The sequence below is a fragment of the Eleutherodactylus coqui genome, chromosome 5 (assembly GCF_035609145.1).
Source record: "Eleutherodactylus coqui strain aEleCoq1 chromosome 5, aEleCoq1.hap1, whole genome shotgun sequence".
NCBI lineage: Eukaryota > Metazoa > Chordata > Amphibia > Anura > Eleutherodactylidae > Eleutherodactylus > Eleutherodactylus coqui.
The window spans coordinates 270,255,720-270,268,462 of record NC_089841.1 but is presented as its reverse complement, the minus strand read 5'-3'; the positions used below and the strand labels follow the sequence as shown (position 1 = coordinate 270,268,462).

At 47.2% G+C, this 12,743-nt stretch overlaps 1 protein-coding gene across 5 annotated transcripts in view; it reads right to left on the bottom strand.

Annotated features, from left to right (window-relative positions):
• Window positions 1-1,741: 1,741 nt before the first annotated feature.
• Window positions 1,742-12,743, bottom strand: part of LOC136628618 (transducin-like enhancer protein 1) — a 28,143-nt gene continuing 17,141 nt past the window's right edge. For 4 of the 5 annotated variants that reach the window (XM_066604667.1, XM_066604671.1, XM_066604668.1 and 1 more), the window contains 12 exons: window positions 9,671-9,775; window positions 9,458-9,502; window positions 9,204-9,377; window positions 8,954-9,092; window positions 8,704-8,873; window positions 8,491-8,561; window positions 6,829-7,078; window positions 5,414-5,661; window positions 5,008-5,155; window positions 4,755-4,905; window positions 4,077-4,153; window positions 1,742-1,997 (listed from right to left, as the gene is read on the bottom strand). In XM_066604667.1, coding sequence (XP_066460764.1) covers window positions 1,890-1,997; window positions 4,077-4,153; window positions 4,755-4,905; window positions 5,008-5,155; window positions 5,414-5,661; window positions 6,829-7,078; window positions 8,491-8,561; window positions 8,704-8,873; window positions 8,954-9,092; window positions 9,204-9,377; window positions 9,458-9,502; window positions 9,671-9,775 — 1,686 coding nt within the window. In that variant the 3' untranslated portion in view covers window positions 1,742-1,889. The remainder of the gene's footprint in view (window positions 1,998-4,076; window positions 4,154-4,754; window positions 4,906-5,007; window positions 5,156-5,413; window positions 5,662-6,828; window positions 7,079-8,490; window positions 8,562-8,703; window positions 8,874-8,953; window positions 9,093-9,203; window positions 9,378-9,457; window positions 9,503-9,670; window positions 9,776-12,743) is intronic. The other variant, XM_066604669.1, reaches the window with a different exon arrangement.

Here is a 12,743-nt window from a genome sequence, read left to right as displayed (position 1 = left end):
GATAATACAACGAAGGACAAGGAGCGGCTACAGAAGGACTGAGATAAGCCGGGGGCTTGGGCAGAAAAATGGCAAATTAAGTTCAGTGTTGATAAATGTAAGGTTCTGCACATGGGCAGGAGAAACGGATGTCACCAATATACACTAAATGGGGTACTGCTAGGGAAAAGTGATATGGAAAAAGACCTGGGGGTACTAGTGGGCTATAGACTAAACTGGAGTAACCAATGCCAGTCAGCTGCTGCAAAAGCTAATAAAGTCTTGGGGTTCATTAAAAAAGGTATAGGGGCGAAGGATGAGACCATTATCCTCCCACTATATAAGGCACTTGTCAGGCCTCACATGGAATACTGCGTACAGTTCTGGTCACCGGTGCTCAGGAAGGATGCTGCAGTACTGGAGGGGGTTCAAAGAAGGGCAACTAAACTAATAAATGGAATGACGGGACTGGAATACCCAGAGAGGCATCAAAATTAGCATCATTCACCCTGGAAAAAAGACGGTTAAGGGGCGACAATCACCTACGTAGAAGGGGGTTCTTTACTGTAAGAGCAGTGAGACTGTGGAACTGTGCCTGAGGATGTGGTGATGGCAGGATCCATAGAGGAGTTTAAGAGAGACTAGACGTCTTTCTAGAGCGCTATGACATTACAGGATATAGACATTAGATGACATGGGGAGTTGTTGATCCGGGTCTACAGACAGGTAGGTACTATCAGAGGTGGATTCAGGGATTATCCGGACTGCTATTATGGAGTCGGGAAGGAATTTTTCCCCATAAAAAGGGTCAAACTGGCTTCTGCCTCATTTGTTTATTTTTGCCTTCCTCTGGATCAACACGTATACCGCCCACTCTGTATATCTCCTTGTCAGGGATTTCACTGTGAACATGTTTTGTTGGAATATACCTCTTTATGGCACACCAGCTGTGAAGGGATCACATCAAGACCCCACAACTGGAGAACCTGTAGTGAAGCTGTCAAGGAACTTCAAGAGAATTTGCACCTATGAGTGACGCCACATGTGCCCCATCCAATTGACACTTTAAAAAAAAAAAAAAAAAAGAGCATGAAATTCAGCCTTCTACCAGTGCTCAACCATTCCTGCGCGGCTGAGTAGGACTGGTCATGTGACCCATAAGAGCCGCACTCCCATGCAGCGCAACTACATTCTCCAATTGAGAAAAGCTCTTGTGTTGAGGCTGCATGAGAGAACAAGTTGCACGGCCCTAGTAGCCCAACGCCATGCAAATGCTTCCAGCGACTCCCGAAGATCACCTTGTGAACCAGTGGACACGCTGAAGGGGCTCCTGTGGGGCCACCAGTGCGCTCATTCACAGTCACCGATGGATCTTCACTCGCTGCTGTAGACACAGAAGCATCGCTACAAGCTGCCCACTGCAGCGGTAAGCATTAAAAGCCGTGTCCGCTACAATATAACCGACTCTGGCAGCGAGAGGAAGGCGTCTTCCAAGAACACTTGATGAATTACGTACAAATTAGGTTTAGTGGAGCCTTATGAAGCATCACTGCAGATCACCTTTATGTTAATTTGGGGAATATATATGTGTAAATATGTTGGATGAAGTTCACCTTTATTGCACACCCCAACCCAAAAATAATCTGTAGGGGTTAAAAAAAAAAAAAAAAAAACCACACAGAAAGGGCGAAAACCATGGACATTTCTGGATAGCGATCCATTAAGTTGGCGTGAAGCAGCAGCTCATGGGACGGACAACACATTCCTTGTTTTCTCCAGTTTTATTATTAAATACACGCTGGCCGATACTGATAAAATATACACCTAAAAACAGAACTAACCCAGAAGGACAGATCACCCTTTGTGGGTTCGTGCAGAAGAAGGGGAACCCAGGCTGAAGACGGAGGCCGTCAGTAGATAACCTCGTAGACTGTGGCTTTCTTGTCACCAGACCCCGTGACGATGAACTGGTCATCGGTGGAAACATCACAGCTGAGAACAGATGAAGACTCTTTCGACTGCAAAGAAAAGACCGGTTAGAGAAGAGAACCAGAAACTGCGGCCATCTAAGCGATCCGAAACGGGCGTTCTGCATTCTATGTAATACGATCACCTAGATGACCGCGCCCAACTGTACATCATAGGAGGGGACCAGAGACTGCAGAAACTGAGGAACCCTTCACTACATCCCCCAGAACTGAAGGGATCACCGCCTTCACTCCATTGGGATGTAGCGCATGTCGCACTGTATAGGACCAATTACATAGGCTTCATATTGGGTCGTTGGACAATAAACTGAGAAGTAAATAGAAGATGTTCCCATAAATCACTTGTGATCATCTTCCTCCTTCCACTCACATGGCAGAGATAGTAGATAACCCTTATGATAGATCTATAACCCTTCTAATAGTGGAAGCCAATGGAGCCGATCCCCCCTCAGCCGGCTTGATGGTCCGCTAACCACTCTGGGTCTGGCTTCCTCCAGCCATTCACCAACCTCCACTGGAAGCTTTGTGCAGCCGCTTATTTCCTTCATGGGCAATGTACTATTAACCCTTTCCAATCCAACGTCTGCCCTCGTCCAACGTTGAGATTTCCCTGCTTGGCTTCAATGTTGGACGAGGGTCAACAGGTTTGTTTTTAACATTTTGTAAGACAGCGGTCTGACGTCAGAGAGCTGCATACTGTTAGAAACATGTTGGCCCTCGTCCAAGATCAGAGCTAAGCAAGGAAATCTTAATGTTGAACAAGGGCCGTCACTGGATTGGGAAAGGGTTAATTGTCAAAAAAAAAACTTGCCATTAAAATCATGACATCATTCTTGTAGGTTTCCGTTGAGTAATTCCAAGGATTCCACAATTCATTTTCCCCACCCAAATTAAGTAAGCGCTGGGGAGGGTGCGGGCGGCAGGAAAATTGGAATGGAAAGGGTTAAATGGCTTCTATTCACATGAATAGGTGACCGTGTAATACATTGACGCATCATGTCCTCCATTGCGGCAGACGAGTCCCACCCCTCATACGACATATGGACAGGACTTGTTCCAACTGGATCACCTCTTGGGTTTGGGTTTTGTTTAATAGACCAGATCATTGCTGAAGACTTCCCTGCCCTGATGGACTCTTATTGGTTCTTCATCCCATATCCCAGTAATCTTCTGTGCATCACCCGTGCCTCCGAGCCGTCGCCGAGTCCGATGCCAAGCGCTAAACAAACAGCACTTTATGAAGACTTACCGCACGGTCACTTGATACGGATAGGTGACGCGGCGCTGGATCCCTCTAGACCCGGGTAATCCTTTCTTTGATGCCACAGTATCACATTTGGCATGGGCTACTGTAGCATTAAAATAAGGATTAGCTGTAGAAATAGGACAAACAATCCCAGTGTTGCACCTACACCAATAAGACGCAGTATATGGATGAGAGCCATCCATCTACTTCACCGACTCCATCTGATGCTCATACAGAAGATGAAACCCTCCAGAAGCAGAGTATTTAATCAAATACCAACGACCACTTGTCCATCTGTGAGTGAGTTAAATGCTCCGCCCCTGATCACATGACTGGCTTCAAAGGGCCTATTCCATAGTAATTGAGGTCACAGGGGTTTGTAGGGGGATACGCAATTCACCCTCGGGATGACCTTTAGATGAACGATCTGTGATGTCAGTCATGTGATTAGAGGCGGAGCATGCAACTCACTCCAGATCAGCGGTGGAGTAAGAGTTACATGCTCCGCCCCTAATCACATAATAGATGTCAAATGTTCTTCGTTTCAAGAGTGTGAGTGACATGCTCTGCCCCTGATCACATGACTGACGCCATCCAAAAAGGTCCTGTAGGCACATGGCTGCTGTCCGGCTTCGTTAGCGTTATGTATCAACTGAGGCCGCAGGGGGGTTTGTAGGGGACGGATACTAACCCCTACAGCAGCCGTGTACTTACGGGACCCGTCATGTGATCAGTCACCTGTGTGGGAGCAGTCCATGGTCACATGACCAGAGGGCGATCAGTGTGGGACGTGCACATAGAGCTCCAGAAACACTGGTACTGTATAATTGCCTAATAATTACTAGTCATTACAAATCAGTCACCTGGAAGATGCTAGCTCCATATGGCGTCCGCCAGGCATTTAACAAGTTGTCCTTGCCAGTACTTACAAACCATTTACCTGAAAGAGACAAGCACCAATGTTACGTCACATCTGTAAGACGCTTACAAATTATGCTAAATTTACTAAGAAGAGTATTTCTAAGTTCTCGTCAGCCAGATTTAGCGAGGTGCGAGCAGAAGAGGGGCTTCTTCCGTGGCGAGCGGTCGCACTGCATCCTGGGCTCTTATAATCTGTGTGGGCATTTCTGTACAGCCCTCATTAACGTGTACCGAATGCAGGAACCAAGGTGGCGGCCGGTTCCCCGGGTGGGAGGTCTGACTCATCGCTCCACATTGTCCTATAGAGCAGCATTCAATATGGCTGACTTCCCAAAAAGACCCGTGACGGTTTGGGGTTTTATAGTCCATTATGTCAGTATATACGTATGTATTCACCATCCATATGCAAGCTACAATCAGCATCCCAGGAACCCGAGCTGCCCTACACAAGGCCACACATCGACCCCTGACCTCCCCGTAAACATGTACGCTCCACACCCACACAATGTTTGGTGTCAACAGAGAGGAGAGAAACCACTTCTGGCAGAGGCAGCTTAGTTCCTGGGAGAGCTGAAAAACTGGGCATGTGGTCTTATAAGAAGCCCCCCAATGGTACCCACCACAGGAAGCAAACTGTAGGGACAGGACGCAGGACTCGTGAAGATGCAGCTGGTACTTATCAGGTTTGGAAACATGTAATACTTCAACATTGCTGCTCTCCATGCCGACAGCAAGCCACTCGCCTGTAGGGCAGTAACCTAAGGAAAAGATCTAGAGGGAAGGGGGGGAGGCAAAGTCAAGGTTGCATTGAAGATAAAACCCTCCACATCCAACAGGTTCCCGATGCCCGCTGCTGCTGGCGCCGCACCCTACCTGGGAGTTGAAGTCATGTTGCTGGAGCTGTCTGCCTTCTCGCAGGTCCCAGCAGCGGACTGTATTGTCCAGACCACCAGTCCATAGTTTGGTACCATCGTGAGAAATATCTATACAGCTGGCACCATCTGTGTGTCCTTGGAACTGCCTGGAAGAGGAAAACCAAGTCGCTCAGATGAAAGCATGTAAGGAGCGGCGGGGTCTTTCAACTAAATTATAAAAGGTTTTCCCCTCCTACATAAAGGGGTGAAGTAGTCAATAGAAGAAAAGAACATTTCTAGTAGCTAACTGACTTTTAGCAGTTCTTTTGGAAGCCTTTCTGGTAGCTGATCCACTGGGACATTAGTTAGACCCAATACCCAATGAAGGTTTATCTGTATGTTCACCTGCCGGCGGCGCGGCTCACCTGACGAGCGTCTGGTTCTGCAGGTCCCACACTACAATGTTGCCATCAGAGCAGCAGGAGAAACAGACTTTGGCATCCGGGCTAATGGCAAGAGCGTAGCAGGCGGGCGCCGAGGAGGTGAGCTCCGCTTTTATCCTTGGAGTGGGTGACGCCAAGTCCCATATAGACAGAGTGCTCGCCTCACCCCCAACAATAAGGCTGCGTCCGTCTGGAAGGAGTTTACAGGAGCGAATATAGTTATCACGATTCTGTGCAGGAGAAAAGCAAAATATATTCCGTCACCGGAGGAACGACTTCATGACGTGCAGAGGGGGGCAGAAAGTTACATGAAACCACACAACGGCCCCGACTTAACCCCGGGGGGGAGGTTAACATTGGAAGAACCCCCCCAAAAAGGTCACTTATTGTACATTCTGAATTTGTCCCTCATGGAAGTATATTTGACGCAGAACGCCGCTGCCTTTAGAGCATTTTTAACCCATTAGGGACAAACTTTGGCCTTCAGATCTAGTAAATAGTTTCCCCTTTTGTGTTCTAGTGGTCATAACTTATCTTCTCACCCTTGTAGCTGCAGGAAGTCTTTATAGGGACAGAGTTCGGGTACATATAAAATAGAACGAAAATGTTATTTTTTTTTGCTGGAGGAATGGAAAGCGCTACATTTCACCATTCTTTGGCTATTTTAATGGTGTGAGTTGGGATGGGTATGCACGCGATGGGATATCATTCTCAGGAAAAAGCATGGCTGACACGATTTTGCCCCAATTCCGCCTGTGTGAAGGAGCCCTTAGGGAGAGCGACTAGGTGTGAGCAGGCTGATAGGGTTAAACCTGCTGCGCGCAGGGGGGCGATCATCCCCAAACAGCTGTCTGCACATGGTGGCCTTTTCCTTCTGAAGACTACTCTGGCTCATAAAGTCTTGCTCAAGGCCCGACATGGTCTTGCAGGACGGCTGCCCCCCCAATAGGTGGCGCTGTGCAGGCATTGTTTTATCTTACCATTTGCATTTTTTATGGCATTCGCAGTTCACGACACCCGATTTAGAGGTTTTATCACTTTTCTGCAATATAAAATACTTTCTATTTCCAAAGTACTTTGTTTGGCGCCACGTTCCACGACCGCAGCATTTTTACTTCCCGGACCACAAAGCCGGATCAGGCCTGTTTTTTTTTTGTGTGGGAAAACTTGTAGTTTTAAAATCATATATACCTGAAAACACTTGTAGCATCTTCAGGTAAATACGGACAGTTTATATTCGTAAATAGAATTCACAAAGCCCTGCAGCCCGGCGCCTTACACGTGAATGCAGCTCGGTGCAGAATCAGCGCGAAGCGGCCGGCCGCTGAAGGGGTTTGTATTTGACGTAAATAGACAGAACATTTACACAACGGCCCCCAGGATGGAGCGGCGCTCACCAAGCAGTCGAGCTGCGCCACAGGAGTCTTAGTGCCCGGTTGCCCAACATCCCACACTTTCACACAACCTTTGCCTCCAGTGTAGACGTGACGTGTGGAGTTGCTTATAGTCACAGCACAGACCACTTCTCCGTGGTTTAATGTATGGAGTTGGCGAGCGTGACGGGGAATTCCAGAGCCTATCAGCGCATCTGGAGGAAAGGGAACAGGCTGCATCTGCCCGTCTGCGCTGACGTGGAAGGAGTAAGCCCTGCAAGAGAAAACACTTACATTGTAGCAGAGTTTTCAAAAACTTTTTAGCAGCAGCCCCGGTCTTCCTGGTGCGCTGCTTTGCACCCGGTTTGAGTGCCATCAATTCAGTTTTCTGCTGCTCTGTTTAAAATCCACTTGCAGGTGGGATGGGTCCCAAGTCAGCCATTCTGATGGGACTGTATTGGCCAGCACCTCCCCTCCCACACTTCTCATGCTGCCTTGTGTAGCCCTGTTTCAATGACAGCGCAGCAGGCCCGGATATTCTGCATCAACGGGCAGGGCCAGAAGTGTAATGGCTTCGCTCCTATTGACTTCAGTAAGAACGAAGTTAGCTATTACACTTCTGGCCGAAAGCGAGCGGGACAATCAGCCGATTGGCGAGAATCCTCTATTCATTGATCTATCTTGAGGTTAGCTCATCAATAGTAAAATGTGGCAAGATCCCTTCCATACAAGTAGATCACAGGATCGAGGACACATAAGGCTGTTTGACGCTGACAAGTAGCGTCCACACAAGGTAGGGGGCGCACACCACTCATGCTTCACATCTGGAGATGTTGGCCTATAGGGATTAAGATTCTTGAAAGATTCGAGGTCAACAAAATCTCTTTACAAATCCTGTCCAAGTAAATGAGGAGATATTCCTTTAAGACACAAAGAAACAATTACGTAAAAAACTTATTGTAGGAAAGTCAGCAAATAGGCCAAATCCTGTTAGAAGTCTACTGTAGAGCGCCCCATTGGCCCTGGACAAACAGAGGTGGCCACAGCACTCCTCCGACTACCGCTGCTCACGGCATTAGTATGCAGAGGTGGTCTAAGATGCTACAAAGCAGCATGCAGGGTCCTACGCTAAACCCGGATTCACGCGAGCGCGTTATTGGGCGTTCTTACCTGCGTGAATGTAACGTAATAATGCAAAGTACGCATCACAGTCAGAGAACTGATGCAGCCATCTTTGTTTATCCAGGGCCGGATGTGTCCGGCTTGTGGGTCACTTAGTTCAGTGATCTTGTGGCTTCCTGTGGTGCAGGTAAGCTCACGTTTCCATCCACGACTGTTACCTGGGGCCCAACATCTAGGTAATTCTAGAGTAGCGCCAATTCACTGTACAATCTGATCTGTATAAACCGCCATCGATTAATACCCAGTCATCACCGTGCCACACGGTCTAGAAGCATCTAGAACACAAGGATCGCTCCATGGTGAAGCTACAAACATCATGGAGGTCGTGTCATTTCTGTAGTTGTGTATCCTAAGTAATCCAATAACTCCTAAGTAGCTAACGAACAAACGGACTAATGATCGAACGACTGTCTAGTCACAATACAACCCTGCATGAGGTTTACATTGACTTAAAAAGTATTAAAAGGGGGAACAAAAAGTGTTAAAAAGCAGCCAGGCACTCACGGTTTTCCAGATGCTGCTCCTGGGATGGCAGCCCCCAAACCTCGCATGTGAGCATGAGGGTCATAACCGACCTACAAGAGTAACAAAACAATATTACACAAAGCCAATACCCCACGAGCAAGGAAGAAGCAGCCGCCACGACAACGCACGGCCAATACGTGACCAACGGCAAACCCAAATCCAACACAAAAGGATAACAGACTAGTGGCTTACTAAAGAGGCTCTTCCATAGGATCCAGCAGCAGCTGCCCCGTTGATCTGTGGCGACATGAGGTGAAGACCGGCATAGGCCCCGGCTCCGTCAGCATTCACAGAAGGATGACCGATACTAAACGCCGCTGGATAGGCCCCCTGTGTTCCCAGCGGGGGCCGCAGTCCCAGGGCTGTGAAATAATGGCAGATAGATAGCAGATACAGAACTACAGAGATGCCCCTCATCCTCCCACCAACACCTTCCACTCACCTAAGGGGTCAATAGCAGGTTTACTGGAGAGGGGTCGGAACTGAGATGCGTTCGCCCCACTTGGGCCTGGCGTGCTCATATCACTTTGAGAATTTGGGGTGCTCGACTTCAGGCCTGGGGTCCCAGCCTTTTCTACTTGCTAGGAAAGAAACCCAACATGATCTACAGAGCACGAATAATGATGGCGTCCAACGACTGCCACAACAGTAGGTGCCACCGCCTGGTACAACACAAGTCGGAGTGCACATACCGTGGGGAGATCTTTGCTCCGGGAAGGGGAGATGCTGCTGGATGAAGTCATGGAGTTTGGACTTGCTGGTGGAGGGTCCTTTCTCTGCAGGTTACCTTTATCCACACCGTTTTCCCGCGATGAGTAGGAGTGGACGCTGTGAGGTGAAGCCGGATCCTGCAGAGACAAATCATACTTATTGCAACTTTTAAAAACCTTTTTGCTTTGATTCTGCAGGAATGCCTCAAAAGAAAAAAAAAACACCCACAACTTACTTCATCCACCACGAGATTGTCTTCACTGCGGTCAGCGTCACTGCCCTGCAAAACAGGGGGGGCATAACATAAGTTTCCCTGAACTTGTGCGATTGGCCATTAGTAAAGCCTCTGACTTCGCTCCTCTCATGACGTCCCATGCACTCTACCATCCGCACCGACATCCCGGGGAGGCGCTGAAACACTATTACTGGACATCCAATCAAGACTCACATAATCCGTTCCAAAGTCTTTTTCTTCCGTCTTGCGTTTTTTGTTGCTGTTCAGGTAATCTGATAACGTTCGCACTCGCTCCCCGTTTGGAAGAGTAAGGCAGCTCTGTTAGGAGCCAAAAAGGTAGAAATGAATTAAAAGCAGGAAAGTGCAGGAGAAGCCATCTTCCCAAAAAGTTTAACAAAGTTTTCTAAGCAATCCCATGACTGGTGGCAGTTGTAGGCGTCTTCCCAAAGAGCAGCTAGCACATTACAGTAGACTCTAGAATATGCAGGTGGAGGCCGGCAGCTACATTGTACCTTAAAGCCGAGCTTACAGTAGTAGCCGAGTCTGAAGACTTCCCTTCCCCCCTAGAAGCCTGCCGCTGAATGCACGGGGGCACCAAGTAGTCCTCATGCTGTACTGAACGGTCGGACTACTTAGTGCACCCCAATATATTTAGTGATGGGTTTGAGCGCTAACAATGGGAAGGCAAGTATAAAACTGAGGTCCCTTCTACACAAGCGAGTGACATCACCACTAACTCGAGAATTAAGTGAGCGCCAAGAATAAAAATTAGCAGCAATCAGTTGTGGTGAAATGAAAAGAAACACTCAGCGGGTGCTCAGGTGAGGCTCGACTAATGCCCAGGTCTCACCGGCACCATAATCCTGGATCGCGTGTAGAAATATAGAGCTGAGTCCCTTATCCGTGGAGAGCCGCCCAGCAAATATACGAGTACCCACCCAAAATTATGGGGGCTCGTTATACAATCAATGACAAAATAAAAAGGAAAAACAATGCTTGCGCTCACGGGAACACAGAAACAGGGACTGATATACCTGTCCTTATAGTTTTAAAATCCCCCAAAAATTAAACTAACTTCAAAAGTTATTTATCTCATCGAATGTCCGTGTAAACTAAGATACGGGGGAAGAACAATAAATAAACTAAAGAGTAGGATCGGGAACCCCCGCCAGAACATCCAAAATAACTTTAGGAATCCTCGTTTATCCAGACATTTTTTGATATCCATAACGGAAACGCGTCTAAAATGATAGTGACACCATTGGGAAGCATAGATTCCAGATCCATCTCATCCCTGAGAAGGAAGGAAATGTTCTGGATCTATAGGCTGAATACGCTCGTCCCTGCAGGGCTAAACGAAATGCTGGAAAAGATATAACTGGATTATTTTGGCATTGATTATTAAATTATGATATTTTATTATAAAGTTTGCATGAATTGTCGAACATCATGTACATCATTTTTTTAAAAAGTTTTCTTAAAATTTTTTTTTTATTGACTTGATTATTAGATTAATTATTTATTAGAATCCTATGTAATATTATACATTTCTTATCTATATAATGTATTCTAACTCGATCGTGGTGATATATAAACTATATGATATGATGACTGCTATGTCGGGTGATATATCCCGCTAGCAAATCGATCGTGAAAGGCAATTACTGTCCAAACTGTTGACAAGTAAAGATAAAGTTTCATTGAAGAAAAAAAATTGACACACATGTAGCGAGTCAAAGAGTGAGGTAACCACGGCAACCTGACCCTCCCAGGTAGCGGAATCTCCGCCCAATTCATTCAGAGAACGGCCTGCACCGTCTGTTGCACATGGACTGGTGAGCCATTCCTTTTACAATCATGTATAAATAGTCTGTATTAACTTGTGTCACTCGAGCTGGAAAAAGGCGACAGAAAAGTCGCAGAAACGCGGAGCTCAGTATATTGGGGATTAAAATAAATGGATTATATATTTAATCAATGTGGTCACCGTTTCTGTGTTCCCGTGAGCGCAAGCATTGTTTTTCCTTTTTATTTTGTCATTGATCACCACTAACTCGTTCACGCAGAACGTTTAACCCCTTGAGTGGCGGGTTTCCTACCACCCTGTCGTGCCCACCAGGGCAGGTTTTTTAAAATGGTCTAATCATTGAATTTCAACTAGTTTTGCAGTTGCGTCTCAAGAGCCATAACTTTTTCATTTTTCCATTGACATGGCCATGTGAGGGCTTGTTTTTTGCGGGACAAGTTGTGATTTTTTTAAACAGGGGGGAGGAAAAAAAGAAATGGGGAAAAAAGAAAAAAAGGGGTCATGTCATTAAGGGGTTAAATAATGTATTAACTTCCTTCTCTGGGTCATTACGACGCATGGATACCACATGTGTGATTGTATTTTTGATTTTTTCTCCCTTTAGGGGACTTCCACAGGGACCCATCAGGACCCCTGATCACATTCTGGGGGTCCGATGGTGACAGCCCTTTACATGCTGCAGTCACATAGACTGCAGCATGTAAAGGGTTAACACAGCAGAGATCGGAGGTTTTCTCTGATCTCTGCTGTAAGAGCTGGTACCTAGCTGTCCTCTGACAGCTAACAACCAGCTCTCCCTGTCACAGAGACCATCGGCTTGCTTCTGACAAGCCGATGGTCTCTATGGCAACTTGTAAACAAAGCAGGACATTGCCGACATGTCGGCAATATCTTCTGCTGGTTTTTCAAAGCCCTTGCTTTGTTCTCTGTAGGTCTGTGCAGGCAGAGCACACTGTCACAGCTTGTGGCATTGTGCTCTGCAGCTCCCATAGTGATACATAGCCCGGAAATCTTCTGGGCTATGTCACTATGAGCAGTGGAGCTCGTGCCGGAAAATTTCCAGGCGTGCCACTCAAGGGGTTAAACCCGCAGATCATAGTTCACAGCCTCACATACTACGTATACAGCGAGCGGGGAGCGTCAGAACGTCACGAGAAGTCAACGGACCGCCAATGATTTTTATTCTGGCTGAAACTGAGCGCCGAATGAAGAGTGCGTGGCGGCGGGCGTTTAGACGTAACGATCGTCACGCAGTTTTGGTCATTCTAAGTACGTCTAGAAGGCCCTTTAGATCCCGGGTCTCCGCGACTCTACTTTTATCCCCATAAACTAAGCTTATGCGCTCAAAGTAGGTGACCATGTCTCTTTAAATGATGCCTCAGGCTCCTGTATGTGGTGGGGAGCTTGTGGACCGCACATTCTCCACTAACAGTCACTGTGAATCTCATCTTTAGCCACCGGCCAAGAGGGCCGACAAGG